Source organism: Pelmatolapia mariae, linkage group LG13 (assembly GCF_036321145.2).
Source record: "Pelmatolapia mariae isolate MD_Pm_ZW linkage group LG13, Pm_UMD_F_2, whole genome shotgun sequence".
Classification (NCBI taxonomy): Eukaryota; Metazoa; Chordata; class Actinopteri; order Cichliformes; family Cichlidae; genus Pelmatolapia; species Pelmatolapia mariae.
In genome coordinates this window covers 6,551,357-6,566,522 of record NC_086238.1, presented here as the reverse complement: position 1 = coordinate 6,566,522, position 15,166 = coordinate 6,551,357, and the positions used below count along the sequence as shown (strand labels likewise).

General features: G+C 40.9%; 1 protein-coding gene across 2 annotated transcripts; it reads right to left on the bottom strand.

Moving 5' to 3' along the window:
- Window positions 1-549: 549 nt before the first annotated feature.
- Window positions 550-15,022, bottom strand: phyhiplb (phytanoyl-CoA 2-hydroxylase interacting protein-like b). 2 transcript variants are annotated; one of them, XM_063491227.1, is made up of 5 exons: window positions 14,919-15,022; window positions 6,269-6,465; window positions 4,661-4,835; window positions 2,543-2,660; window positions 550-1,100 (listed from the first exon to the last, which is right to left on the bottom strand). In XM_063491227.1, exons 1-5 carry the CDS (start codon window positions 14,980-14,982, stop codon window positions 557-559), a joined length of 1,098 nt encoding a protein of 365 aa, XP_063347297.1. In that variant the 5' UTR covers window positions 14,983-15,022; the 3' UTR covers window positions 550-556. The 2 variants fall into 2 exon arrangements, with proteins under 2 accessions (XP_063347297.1, XP_063347296.1); XM_063491226.1 differs by lacking the exon at window positions 14,919-15,022 and adding an exon at window positions 14,130-14,896.
- Between the last annotated feature and the right edge of the window lie 144 nt (window positions 15,023-15,166).

The following is a 15,166-nucleotide window of genomic DNA, read 5'->3' as shown; positions in this document are numbered from 1 at the left end:
TAAAATAAGACAATGTAATCAGAAAAAAAAGTTGTTGTCCACACACACAGTGGGCAGTTAACAGTATATCTATAAGAGCAAGGCATAGGCCAATAAAGTATGGGACAACTGATTTGAGAAACAACAGGAAATTGAAATGAAGCAGCCCATGTTTGTTAGTACAGTTAAAGGGTTTTGTAAGTGTGACTTGCCAGATGGGTAGATGAATCTGTGTCGTTGGTGTCCCAGGTTTACATATTTCAGTCTGCTGACTCCTAAGATATCATTATGTGTTTCTGTTTTCAACATTAGGATAACCCACCCTCAGATGAGTAGACAATGGTGCAGGTGTCAGAGTGGTGTACCTTCATCTTTTTCTCCACTCTTCTTTGGGAATGATGGTCTTTTGAGAGTACAGAGCAGTGTCAGAGATATGTTGGTGTTAGCCTACTAAATCTGCTTCATGCATGTGTTGGTCTGCTTCATCAGTACATGTGGACTTCCTTTGTGTGAGTAGAGGTCAGTTACTTCCCCCCCTCCTACCCTCTTTTTCCTTTTAAACATTCTGCTGTTTCCCCTAGCGTCCCACGCTGATGTTGCAGGTCTTGCAGCTGGGATCCTTCTTGGCATTTACTGTGGAGAGACTCATCAGCTGGTGCCCACTGATCTCTGCCACTGTGCCCAAGGATAGGTCTACAGGCTCTGTGTAGATCACCTCCAAGATGACATCTTGGGCGTGGTAAAACACCAAACCACCACCACCCTCTTCAACCTGCTTGCAGGTAAGGAAACGGTTGTTGCTGATGTCGAGCAAAGGAAGCCTCTGCTTACAAAACTCATCACCCCTTGAGCCTTTCGGTGCTAGGACCAGAATCACATAGTGGTAGGCTGTATACATACAGTAGAAGTCTCCAAAGTACAGGTTGGTGTCAGTGTTGAAGAGCGCATCAGCCCGCACCTCAAAGCGATGGCGACCATACGGGGAATCCTGCGGCGGCTTGCCGGTGTTGAACTCTGTGTTGCAGCTGAAAAAGATGCCCTCCAGCTTACCACTGATGGGAGAGCCATGGCTGCCACTGTTGTCTTTAATAGAGGGCAGCATCCGGTTTTCTTGCACCTCCCTGAAGTTTGCAAACAAAGGAATGAAATCAGTTTTATTCTGTTTTTGCATTTCTCTGGCAATCAAAGTAGTTTTTGTAAATACTGGAGAGAGTGGCACCAGGTTTTAATTTGGAAATGAAAGAGCACTTTTCTGGAATTTGTAACACATGGGAAATAAACTGAATGCGTAAGATGCAAAACATCTTGAATACTGAGCCTCATAATACAAAAAGTTTTATAGTAATCACATTTAGCTTAGTCCACTTTGTCTCATTGAAATCCCAGGGGTGAAAATATTCCAATGAGCTATTTGTTTTTTTCATTATGACAAACTGCTATAAAACAAAAGCAGCTTTCAGATTAACAACTGAACATTCAAAGCATCTGTGGCAGCTGCATATAGTTTCTTCTCCACAGAGGGAATCTGAGCAGCAAAGTCCCAATAATGGAACTGTAATTATTACGGCAATTCATACAGCTATCACTCCAGAGGTTCTTATTATATCCATATTTCAAGCTTTGTCGTGGGCTTTATGGACTATTCAGCTCCAACCACAAGTGTTAAGAGCCTCATTTGAGCGGTACTGTCAGTACTCTTACTCGCCACATGATGGCGCAGTTTAACAGGCGCACGGTACACTGTAGCAGCTACAACTCAGCAAAAGGGAGATGACTATCCAGATGACATCATGCTGTATAGCGCCAACAAAAGACTGCCCACAAGCTGTGGCTTTAGTACAGAGACTGTGTGCTTTGTTAAGCTGTGAGCATTACCTTTGAGGGACAGGGTGATAGGAGAGAAAACAGTCACACCGTTAAGAGGAGAAAGGAGGCCAAAAGTGGAAGAAAATTCACTCACATGAAACGAGATAAAAATCAGTATTCACTCTAGCTGCACAATGCTTCAGTAAACAGTAGTACACCACTCCAGAGATATCCCTTCTTTTCCTGTCATACTCGTGTTATTTTTGTTTTTCTTTTGACCGCATTCCCAAACAACTGCCAGCTATTGTCTGTCAGTTACACGGAGCTTTCAAACAAATCACAATGTAGAAAAAAGACCTGGCTTTTCGTTTGTGTGTGTATGCGTAGCATTGTTTACTGGGGGAAAAATGGCTGGCTGCTTGGGTACTTATTTCTGCAAATTCATGAAAGCAATGCAGCTGAATCTGGTTTTGTTTTGCTTTAGCAGCTGAAGAGCAACACATTTTTCTGATACCATGTTACCCACATGCTTGTAAACTGTATTGTATAAAACATGACCAGAAAGGAGTGAGCCGGAGAAGTTTGCTAGAAATGTGTGTTGCAGTGAGCCATGCATGTTGGCAGATGTGTTAACCCAAGACTCATAAATAACAGCCAACTCTTTAGATACAGAATGACATGGAAGCTCAGTTAGGTCCAGGCTTTAACTTCTTTCTTTTTAATGTAATAAAGAAGAAAATCATAAAGTTATCCCCACCTGGCATGATCAAAGTACTCTTTATTCTGGTTTCTGTAGAAGACAGAGAAAGGCAGCATCCGCCCAGCAATGACCTCCGCCTTCTCCAGCAGCTGGTTTAGATGCACTGTGGAGTAATCTGGAGAAAGAAACATTTTTGTAAAAATGATTTCTACATAAGCAGATTAGAAATCTGTATACATGCTATCAGCATTTTGTCATTTATTCCATTAATATTAGTAAATGTAAACATATTAAAAAAACCAAAACAAGACCTACAAGAAGCACTGGCTAGGATGAAATATGAACCATGCATTAAGGATCCTGGCATTCTTCCATCTTTAACTTTTCCATTTAGATATGACTCAGCATTAAGCCCAAAAACATTTTCGATAAATGGATGTACTCAACGGGGAGTGGACTTTCTCCAAAGCATATAAAAAAATCATGAATGCATTTTCCCCATGGCTATTTTCCCACAGGCACCAAACACATCACCACAGGTAACCGGTTAAAATTCTGAGTACCTTGAATGAAAATGAAAGAAGACATCCGCTTTATCCTGACACTGTAAATGTTTAATGTCAAAAAGGCTGACTTTTATATAGATTGATGGAGCACAAATCAGGAATGGAAAGCCGCAGCTTTCTACGTGCAGAGGAAAAGTGCATTTGACATCGAACTTGTCAAAACATATGTTCTACTGGTTTTGGTGACAGGGCGGGCATCTCGTGCCAGGCTGTTAGGATCAACAGCTTAATTTAGCATTCTCCTTCTTCAGCTTCTTACTGTGACACAGCTCACACTCTTCACTTGCCTGTCATTCTTCTTCAGATTTAAAGTGCCTCTCCTCATCTATTTTACTTTATTGTATAGCTGTTCTACAGGCACTGATAGTCCACCTGTTTGGTCCAGACTGAAATATTTCAACTGTTAGATAGATTGTCCTAAAATAATGTCTTGATATTACAGTTGCCAGAAGATAAAGCTAACTAATTTTAGTAATTCTATTAATTTTTTAAGATTAGCTTTTTGATGGACTTTACAGAATGTCATGTTTTATATTTTACTATCATCAGGTCATAATATCTCTTTGTCCAATACTTTGATTACATATACTAAACTGGTTATGGACAAATCAAGTGTGTGATCATGTATAGGTTGTATAGTTTTAATGTTTTATTTGGGAATAGAATGGTGTGTATGTGTGAGTTTGGTGGTGGAGTTTTTATTATGAATGAATTATGATTTTTTTTTAATGAATTATTATGTCTCTTTTTTTATGTTTTATGGACAACAGATGGAAATTAGCCCTTGGCTATAATCTGGTATGTTTACATTCATGTAATTTTTTTTTACATGTATGTTCATTAACATGCACTGTCCTAAATAAAATAAAAAAAATAAAAATAAACTAAAACTACACTAAGAATGAAAACTAGAAGTGAAAAAATATTTTAGTTAAATAAAAACTAAAAACTAGAAAAAACTAAAAACTTTTGAAAAAAATGTAAACTAACAATTTTGTGAACTTTGACAACTAATTAAAGTAAAATAAAAATGCAGAGGAAATTACGTCTAGTGCCCTACTTTTTTAGTAAGTATTAGTTTAGTATGGATTAAAAACAAAAAGTCACAATGAGATAAAAATAAAGACTAATTAGAAAAAAAAAAAAAAAAACCTATAATAAATAACTCTGCTCTGCTATCATGGGTGTTGATGCTCAAGTTTATTGGCAGTTCAAAGTGTAGACAAAGCGAGATGCAACAATCACCCTAAACTGGAATTGGACATCATCATTAACCCCAGTGATGTCCCTCCTCATCCACCCATGCCATACCTCCCTTCCCCCATCCTGGTCCACAGACAATGACGTTGAACTCCGAGACCTCTGCATCAGGAGATAAACAGCACAGCTCCTCTCAGCCCTTCTTTGTTATAATCCTTTCCTTCCACTCAGTATATTAGCTTCCCTCTTACCTTCTCCCTCATTAATGCTCTAGCCTTTACTCCATTGTATTCTTCTCTCTTCCATTATCGTTCTCTATAATTAACTCGGGCTCACCCAAAATTAAAGCCAAGACTGATGTCACATATCCTAGAAGTGCATGCATTCATTAAAGCACCATATTCCTCACCAGCAGTGCAGAATTCAATAATTTCGCTCCACTCAGACACGGCGTAGTCCCCATCAGCCTGTTTTGATGCAGTCTGGACAGCCACTGTGTACTCTGTGCGTGGGCTCAGGAACCAGTGGCCCCGGACCGTCATGGGCAGGGGTACTGCCTTGGCCACCAGTTTGGTAGGAACATCCTGGAGGGATGGAAGGAGTAAAAGAGGACAGAGTGGAATGGAAAAAGTGAGTGAGTGTTGGCAGGAAGGAATTAGTCAGAAAGAAACTCCTTATAAAGACACTTGTAGCCACTTGCTTGTAACCACACACATGGATATATTACCCTATGTTACTGGCTGCAGGTAGCAGCCACGGCTTCTCATTTGTGTAAATGTAAACTGTACAGTTCACCCCCAACAACAACCCCCCACAACCCAAAAATCAGTGGGCCATAGCAGCTCATTGATTGGACCAAGAGCCCCTGCCTAGCAACAGAGTCAGCCCATCAACCCACCGACACTGCTCCTGCGCCAAAATCAAAACATTAGTATGGGGTCGCCTGCTACTCCAGAGCAGGAAAGAGGAGAAACACTCAGTGACACAGCACCAGCAGTGTGAGGAGGCTGATGAAACAAGTCGGTAAGATTACCAAACCAGACTCTTGACTGCGTCGCGAACGAGCTGGCAGAGAAGGCTGTGAGAGCGGTACTAGCCTTTCAGAGCTCAAAGTGACAGCTAACCGTGGATTCTTTGAACAAAACCACCTTGAAATGAGTTCATCTTGCCTCAAGCATGAAAAGGTAAGGTCGTCTTGAGGTAAAACAGCGTCAACACTAATCATTTCTGTTTACAAAGATCAATAATTAGCATTACACTAGATGTTTAGAGCACGGCAACATCTATCTAAAGGACTAATGACAGTAGTTATGATATTTAAGGTGAAAAGCTCATTCAACACCACTTCTGTCAGAAGTAGAAGAAATGTAGAATTAACTGAAGTTTCATCAAAAACATCAAATTGAGCAGAGTTTTTTTTTCTAAGCCACAGGTTTCTCAGAAAATTTGAATGTAATACTATAATTTAATTAACTGTTCATAAAATATGAATACATGCATGTTTATGGCAGATTATAGAGTATAATTATTAAACAAGAATAATAATGGCAATGTACAACAGTGGTTTAATATCTTTTAATAGCTGTTGTGCAAAGTATTGCCTGTATTCATGCAGAACTATACAGCTGTTGCTTTCCTTTGTGCTGGCAAAAAATATGAATATACTGCTCTTGTGCAACATGTGTAACAGCTGTCTTATATTGCTCATAGTTACTGTTGCACACCTCTGGCCCGCAGACCTGCTTTTAAAAAAGGATTCAGCCAAAAGGAAACGATTAGCTGGTTAAATAATAAAATATAAAATTGCTTTTTTAAATCATTTGGTTAAAGATACTCTCTTTGCTCTCTTCTCTTTCCCCCTCATCCCTCAGCCGGTCGTAGCAGATGGCTGTGCTGTGCCCCCCCGAGCCTGGAGTTTTTCCCTTTCTGCTGAAATTCAATATTTGCTGCCTTTGCTATAACAATAGCACTGAAATCTTCAAATGGTATTTATGCGCCTCCCTTACTAGAGCATTACCTTGTGTTTGAACTTGTTTGAGTTTTTGTTCTCCTTCTTGTTCAGGTCAATGAAATAGTGTGTGATGCGCTCCTTGGTGCGTGCCTCCATGTCCCAGCAGATCTTGAAAGAGTCACAGGTGATGTTGCTAATCTTGATGTTCTGAGGAACAGGGAGCTCCTCCATCTCAGAGATGCTGCCGTCCTGGGATTTACTTCCTGCACAGTCCAGGAGAGGAAAAAGAAGACACCATAATGAAACGATATGGTTCAAATTCAGTCTAGAAATCCTCTGAATAAACATCAGGTTCTGGTTTACATTTAATACAATAATAGTTGTGTCTCCTAGTACTTAAATTATTTGATGATCTATGTCTGAAGACACATTGACCAGTGACAAATCATCATTATAACCGCATCAAGTCATCAGTGCACCTTTAAACCTAACTTACTCCTGCTATACCTAAACATATAGCAGGAATTATTCCACTGGCAGCACACTGGGTAATATAGCCACCATGTCACAGTCACACACAAAAACCTGCTGCGTTACCGACTGCCATATACAGTGTGTTTCCATGGCAACACATCAGTCCCTCTACACATGTACACCTATCAGCTCTCCAGAACATATGCACCATTAAATATTTTAAATGCTTGAATCCCCTCTCGTCTTGGCAGAGATTGGTCTGTTTCTAATCAGTTTTAAGGATAAAACACAGCTGTCACAGTGCAGGCCCTGCACATAAGCCTGGAACCATAACATTTAAAATGCCAGTGAATGTCACAGAGGAGCTTTTTTTCTTTCTTCCTTCTTCTTTAAAGGAGGCCCATTATGTTAATTTCCAAATCTATGTTTGTTATCTTGTGCACTATTAGACTCACTTTATATGACTAAAAGCTAAAAGCGATCCTTAAATATCTTATTTATCCATCTTTGTTTTTCTGACTGGCTGCCCCTTTGGAAACAAAAGATTCCAGCAGGTGGGCGGGGCTTCTGTGCTCTGGGAAATAAGGAAAATGCAATTTTGGTTTAAGCTTCGTAAATGCTACATTTTCATACATTTTCATACCCAGTACCTAGTGTATTTGGCTAAGACAAAAAGCTTCCATTGCTCTCATTCAAAGAAATGAATAAATCTCAATTTTATCTGAGCTGCATAGATGTCACGCACTATAGGTCACTGTAACATGTAGCAAAGGCTTTCAACCCAAAGTGCACAGAGAGGCTAATGAAATGTCAAAACCGGGCTGAATAAGAGCTTTGTAAGATTAGGATGAATATAGACTTTGCGTCACACTATGGGACGCCCACTTGGCATGGCAACAATGTGTTTTCTGTGTGTGCTCTGGGGTCTAAACAAGAGTGAGTAAAATTCAAGAATGCGGTGTTTGGGAGTGATTCGAAACATGGTTGGATTCAATAGAGTGTCAACAATGGCAGAACCAGTGGAGCATAAAAAACTATCTCTGTTCATCAAATGAGAGGGAGCGAGATAAAAGACTAATCCCATAATTGGGAGTGTGGACACTCCTGCCTCACCTCCATACAACACTAGCAGTAGAGCATCGGTAGACTGATTCATTTTAAGAACCTTTTTTACCTTCTAAAATCATGACTTCTGACCAATTTAGAAAAAAAAAATCCATTAGAGGCAAATTTATGTCCTTCATCACCACATCAAATCACACCAGACCAGACCCCCTACTTACTTTTGTCCTAATCACTAGTTTCTAGCTGATTACCATCATCTTCAATTTAAAAAGACCTCCTGTTACACACTTGGGCAAAACCGTTGCTCATTTTAATTAAAACGTAACACATGTTGTGGACTTTAGTGCAAGGACCTTTGCAAGACTAAGTTATTGCATTTGGACATAACATTTATTATCTCTACCAACATGTCATGACCCAGACTTTTTGGGGAACTATGGGAAAAGAATCCTGCATATGTAAATATGTAAAGATACCAGCAGTTAAATCATGACCCGATCCAGCATGACTGACTGCACGATCATGCTAGGCCCTACTGCGCTTCTTTGATTTGGGAAACCACCTCATCCTATTGCTTTTAAAGTCCATCTCATTATACTTAAACACACTGAGCTGATAGGTTTGGCTCAGACCAGACAGAGAGTGAACAGAAGACGTGACGATGCGGACCTTTGACAGAAAACGCTCCACCGAGTCAGCACAGAGCAGACAGTGATGTAAGCACATAAAGCTTACATAAAGTCCCACCTGAGACTTTGTTTGCTGACCTTTAACAGATTCAAGAAAACTACCAGGCCTGTTGTCATTCTCTGGCATTCATGTCAGCAAAAGATGAAATGAAGGAAAGGAAGTGAAACAATGGCAAGGATTTCTTATAGATTTTCAAATCTAAAATGAAGCCTGCTTATAAAAATACTGTGCAGATAAACAATTCTCTAAATTCTGGCTACCTTCAGTATACAACTGTAAACATTAACCGACATCAAACATCAAAGATGAAAAACCTGCTAGCTCACTCGCTGTGTTGTGCGGAGTAGGTTGCTTGTCCTCTGCTCCCTAAATTGTTAATGTCAACATTGATGTTTTCACTAAAAACTAGACCCCATGCAGGTCTTTGCCCTCCCATCTCTCTGCAACTCCACAATACTGATTTACCTCGTTTACTCTAATGCTCTCCTAATTAACCTGCAGATGAAGAGCATTACACTGAGGTAGTGAAGCTTTCCAAATGCAGTCAGAAATTACCTACAGAACACTATTAAGGCAACTCAGTCACAGTAAAGGCTGTGCTATTAGGGAAAACAAAAGGCTGAAGGGAAAAGGAAATGGTACTAACATGTGAAGAGCTATAGACATATATACAGACAATTGACAGGTTAAAAGGAGAAAAAGGTGAGGTTTGGCTTTGAATTGGTTAGGTTGAAGAGTGACGTGTGCAAAATATGCAAAAACAAAAAAAACCCCAAAAGAGGCTAAAATGAATAAATGATAACTAACTGATACCAGCTAATCTAGCCTCTTGTGTTCACCAGCTTGTGTTAAGCTCAGGTCTGAATCCTCTGGGACTGCAAGAGCACAAGACCAATGATGAAGAACGCCAAACGGGATGAAGGTCAAGCGGTAAGGGAGAAAGCAGAACCTTTCATGGCTTTGCTCAGGAAGACTAAAACCTCCTTCCTTTTTAAATTAATGTGCTATGTTTGATGCCAGTGTTCATTTTGCTGAGTCATAATTTTTAAACACAATATATTGTAATAAGCTGCTGTTATTTTCTGTCGATTTACTCCATTTCATTATGCTGTTTATTAGGAGGGGGTGAGGTGGGGGAAATTTTGCTTGATCTTTATCAAGCAAGACAAGAGTCTGTTTTGGAGCAAATGCTTGAGAGCTTATGAGCACAGATTACTCATGCTGTGCACATATGCACAGGGAGTTCAAAATAACATGCAAGATCTGTAGATGCACAGCAGAGCACCAAAGAGCAGGCCACGAAAATATCAGCCCTATAGAAAAAACAAAAACCATCTTAAAAGATGAAAAGCCTCAGAGGAGTTTAAGAAATGGACCTTATTGGTTATTGCCCTTTTACTGTGCAAACAGTCTAATGCCACAGGGAAAAGCAATAGTGCAGAAGGATCAATATAAATCTTGTTAACATGCATACATGGAGCCATTCTAATGGCTCTTTATGGTGGGATTTGTTCCAGTCACACCTGCCTCCAAATTATAAATTACTTGTTGGCGCTCTTTACCAGCAAGAGGAAAGTGATTTGATTTCCATTTAGGCCATTTAAGCAATGTAAATGAACTCTCTTGGTGGTTGGAGTTTCCATGATGTGAGACTACATTATGCTTCCATTTGAAACTTCTTGAATTCAAAACAAATAAACTTTCAATCAAGTTTAATGATCAAAAAACACATTTCTGAGCACTGTATGTTGGATTATTGTTTCTGACTGCACAAGTAGGTACTCAGACAGACAAGCCTCCTACATTTTAAGTTGCAGCGCTCGATGTAAAATTGAGCTGCAGACATGAGCAACACAATAGACACTAGGCATAGATGCTTGCAGTACTTTAAAAAAAAAAAATCACGCCTTTGTTCTTCTCAATGCACAGGCTAGACCGAGACAGAGATCATGCTGGGAGTGAGAGAAGCCGCCAACGGAAAAACATCTTTCTCTCAGAGTGAGATAAACAATGCCCTGTTCATCAGGTTACGCAGTCAATGTTCCACCTTTTAGACATCAGTAAGCCCCCGAACACCAAACAAAGATGAGTAACGATAATTTAATAATGCAGTCTCTAGTTAAGTAGGTTCAAAATCAACAAAATCAATACAGAGGGGGATTTTTAAGACTTTTCAGAGACCAGAATGAATCATCAGTGCTCATTTGCACAGAATATGAATCTCCAAATCTCAGACTTGTGTTTTTTTTTACATTTCATGTTTTGAGTTTCTGCAGTGAGGGATTTTTGTATACCAGCAGTGAAAAAAGAAAGCAGAAGAAAAATAAGCATGAATGTTTGCAGTGGCTTTTCAAGGTCAGACGCCACTGTTATCAATGATGCTTTGAAGCATTTCGTAGAGCGTTCAAGTGCAAGTGAATATGTTATACGGTCAATAAGTGACTGCATAATATGTACCTCCAACTCTTGCCAGCACAGTCATGAGACACAACTGCTCACAGTGAACACAGCCAAACTAAAATGCCAGCTTACTCAGATGACGCTGTATGACATAAGGAAGACCTGCTGTTGTATCATGTTGATACATACTGGATACGCTTTTCCGTGTATCCACAGAGTATTTTTTAAATCACAGGAGTCTATAGCCATTCTCGCAGATGTGAAAGACTGGAGCCACACACCAAAATTAATTTAAATGGATGGCTGCACTGTTCGAGTGAGTGTGTGTAGGAGAAAAGGCCACAGAGAAATGGCTCTGCAGAAGTGTTTTGGCTAGAAATTTTTAGTGGATGTAGCTTTGATTCCAAGAATATGTCTGTATGACCGCAAGGAGCATCACTACTTTCACTCATTGGCTCCAGCCCTGCTCAATTGTGACACAGCAATGTTTGAGCTAATAAAAAATGAACATAATGAAACTTTATATCTTTGTTCCTATTTTTAATTTATCATTTTAGTATTCTGAAATTTACTGTTAGCAGTAAACACAAGACTGGTGGTAATGTCAGTAATTTCAAAAGGGGTTTTGTCAGATGTTGGAATAAGAAAAAAAAATTATTCAGATGATTGAGCTTGAAAAAAAAAGAAGAAATTGCTTGATTTAGGAGGGCAATAGCTATCTTTATAAAGACTTTCAGTCCTTCACTGCCAGCTTGATCTCAGAACAATTTTCATGATGTTCTCAGGTCCACTGTCAAGGGATTAAAAATGCATCCATGTATCAACTTATCAGTCCACCTGTCCATTCTGGAAATGCGCATGCTAGTATGTTACCGCTGTTTCAGAGAGATTTCAAAGAGCACAGTCACACTGCTTGGTTGCATTAATAGCAGCCATCCATCATGGCAACTTCATCACATCAGCGGGTACGGCACAAAGGCCATGTGAGACATGCAGCGTGTATTTGATTACGTTCTGCAAATGCGTATTAACTGTGGATATAAAATCAAAATGGTGGTCCTTGTCAGCCTTACAGGGGTTGGTGACAAATTTATCCAGCACAGCATCGTGGGAGCGATCCGTAGACTATGGAGAACACCAGCAGACAAACTCTGCTCACATGAGCTGATGCCGTGACTTGTACTACTCTTCATTATCAGCAAAACTTGCCCCACACCCATCTACTCATGTCACAGCCCCATCACTAAACTGAACCATTAACACCCCGTCTAAAACTGGACACACAAACGACTTGTGTCCGACCATTCCTTTTGTGCACTGAAATTCCCAAACAGTCTTCACTGTGTTGGAGAGTGCCCTTTCCCACAGACAGTAAGCCTACTGAAGCTATATGCATCCATCTGCTGGGTCAGCATAGGCATAGAAGCCTCTCATCTGATAATTAAATATTAATGATTTGGAAGATAAATTTAGAATGAAATGAATGCGGACCTTGAGAAAAATGTACGCATTGATCGGATAAGATAACAATCCATTTCCAGGAAAGGTAAAAGTGAGTGATCCAGTCTTTTAGAAAGGGTGTGGCTGGGACAGTGCAAACTATATAATATAATATAATATAATATAATATAATATAATATAATATGAGGCTCAGGTGACAAAATTCAGAGACTGGTCAAAATCTACAAACTATTCTTAAAGAAAGACAGAAAGAAAGAAAGAAAGTTAACCAAACAAGCTGAAATCTGTATTTTTACAGATGTGCTCCACTTTAATGTGGCAACACTAAATATTTATGGGAGAATGAAGATAATCTGCACAAACACCCATACATAAATTGTTTTTTTCTAATCTCTTCATGAAGTTCAAGTTTTGTCCACAGTACTCGGGGTGTTTGTTCCTATCAGACACATTACAAACAGTTTCAACTAACCCATAGACAATACTTGTACAAGAACAACTACTTGTCCTGAAGAATTTGCACAGAAGGTGGACATTGTCACTGTGTTGCTTCATAAACAGAGAGTATGTGGGTGTCTCAAGGACACACACAGATAATATTTACACTGAGTAGCCTGCTTGGAAACTAAGAAAGTGGCTGTTTTGGCTCAGTAGTAAACCTGCAGCTAGCACAGTGATCATTTGAAAAGGGCAGCACCGGCCTATATTCCGTTTAGAATCAGAGCTAAGGGGTATACACTCTGGCAGCTAAAAGATTTTACAGTGACCGAGGAGACTTAATAAAGATACACCACTGACACCTTGGATGCCCTAACCAGCCTGTATACACATACAAATCAATCTGGCATAGCTGCGAAGAAACAAAATGAACCCAATTACACAATGAAAAGGTGTGATCATATTTCATGTGAATTAATTTCCAATCTTAATTAAGAGGCACCTCTGTGATCAGGAGTCTTGACGCAGATGTGGAATTAGCGCTGTGTAATTGCACTGATGGGTGTGTAGGGCTGCACCGCCTGAGAACACATGTGGGTGCAGCCATGTTTCTGCCTCTCATTCTCTCCTGATGATGACTTGCCTTTTTTCTTTCCCCACCATTAAATTCGCGTCGGGGTTAAGCCTCTTCGTGCAGCTACTTGTCAATTTTCGCATTACAAGCCTGGTTTATGAAGCCTCGTTTTCTATGATGGGATTCGTTTCAGGTCTTCGTTTAATGATAAATATTCGGAAAACTTTTGATTCGAAGAAGTGAGCCACAGACAACACACAGCACGGGCGCAGCTGGAAGATTTGATGAATTATAAACGTGAGCGCAGGGGAGACTTTTATGGGAACTGGGGGTGGGATAGCAACTAAAGAGCGTCTCGTTTGTAATTATAAAATTTGCAGGATGACATGCAGTAAGTGAGCATACATGGAAAAAGGCAGCTCCTTTGGAAGATGGAAGAGAATTAGCGATTAAAGGCGGGGTGGCAGCCGGCCTCTGTCCATGTCTGTGGTGCTGAAATAAAGACACTCATCATTTAGACTAAGATTCCTGCTTCCAAGTTAAGCAGTACACATTCATTTTGAGCCAAGACCTTATTGCCACTGTAAAGACGCTCAGCTATTCCGAGCACGCACAAGCGCACCATCCATTCATCCATCCGAGGAACCAGCGGAGCCAGCTGCCCCTATTACTTCCACACAATAAGGGTACAGCACGCAGTGACAAACACTGACAAACTGACTGCATGCCTGCAGCAACTCCGAAACTAACAAAGCGGCCTAATGCACTGGCGTTATGCGGAGATGTGTCAGCACCCCAGTGAGAAGCAGACAATCCTCCCCTTACCATCTCGTTCGCATAACTGTATGGCGTCCAAGCTTAGGTCCTTGATCATCCCCTCGCAGGGACTTAATGGACTGCTGATGTTGTGCGCCAAACCTGGTACCTCCATCTCTGCAGAAGAGCCTGGATGATGTTAGTAGTTTAAATTTCGTCCACGGGTTTTGCACAGCAGAAGGCGTCCGTCCGCGGTCGTTAAGGGGTAGGAAACGAAAGAGAAAGAGAGACTGGTGTCCAGTCAGTCGCTCGCAGCTCTCCTCTGTCTCTCTGGGGTGGTGCGGCTATTGGCGCGTCAGCGAAATCGTCACGGGCGCGAGCAGCACACGCCGCCAGTTGCAAAATGAGGCATGGCAGCTTTTGCGGGATCCGTGAACGTATATCACTGTATGTATTTATCTTGTTTCACACGCTGCCAAAAGCAGAAGAAGCTTCTGAGCCTTCAGAGCCACAAGTGCGCGCGCGCCCGTCCTGTATGTTACGCCGCCGCGGGACAGTTGAGCATGAATAGTTCAGCAGATTAGCGCAGAGACGTTCTGGAAATACAATGGCTTCTTATGTAACCAGATTAGCTCGGCGTTCCTTCTCCGCTTTAGGTCCCTCATCTAAACGGTCCACGCGCTCCCGTTCTTCCCCATTTCACGTTTAACGTCATCCCCAACGAGGCTCTCACATGTCCTTATTTGGTGAGGTGTAGTCCCCTTTTTGTGCAGGAGCGCAGGTGCAAGTGGTCCACGCGGTAATGAGCAGTGGGACGACTCTGACATGCTGCAGGACATAACGAATGACGAGGCTTACCTCTGCTTTTCCATCTAGGTGACGAATCCTCTCGCTCTTTAGACATGTTGGCGCATAATAACATGCAAAGCACTGTGAGTTCATAGCCAGAAAACCACACTTTATACTGGGTGTGGGTGTGTAATTATCTCCATTAGACCTCTACACCCTTTTTTATCAGTGCCTCCCAGGAACAGGACGGCCAAGGCTTGAAAGGTCAAGTGCAGGCGTAGACCACACTGTGGCTAAGCAAGGCTTCAGGCTGCCTT

Coding starts and splice junctions, on each gene's coding strand:
- phyhiplb (XM_063491226.1), bottom strand. CDS start 14,235: ATGGAGGTACCAGGTTTGGCGCACAACATCAGCAGTCCATTAAGTCCC. Junction 6,466..14,129: donor ACAGTTATGCGAACGAGATG/GTAAGGGGAGGA, acceptor TGGACTGTGCAG/GAAGTAAATCCCAGGACGGC. Junction 2,661..4,660: donor TATTGAATTCTGCACTGCTG/GTGAGGAATATG, acceptor TTCTTTCTCCAG/ATTACTCCACAGTGCATCTA.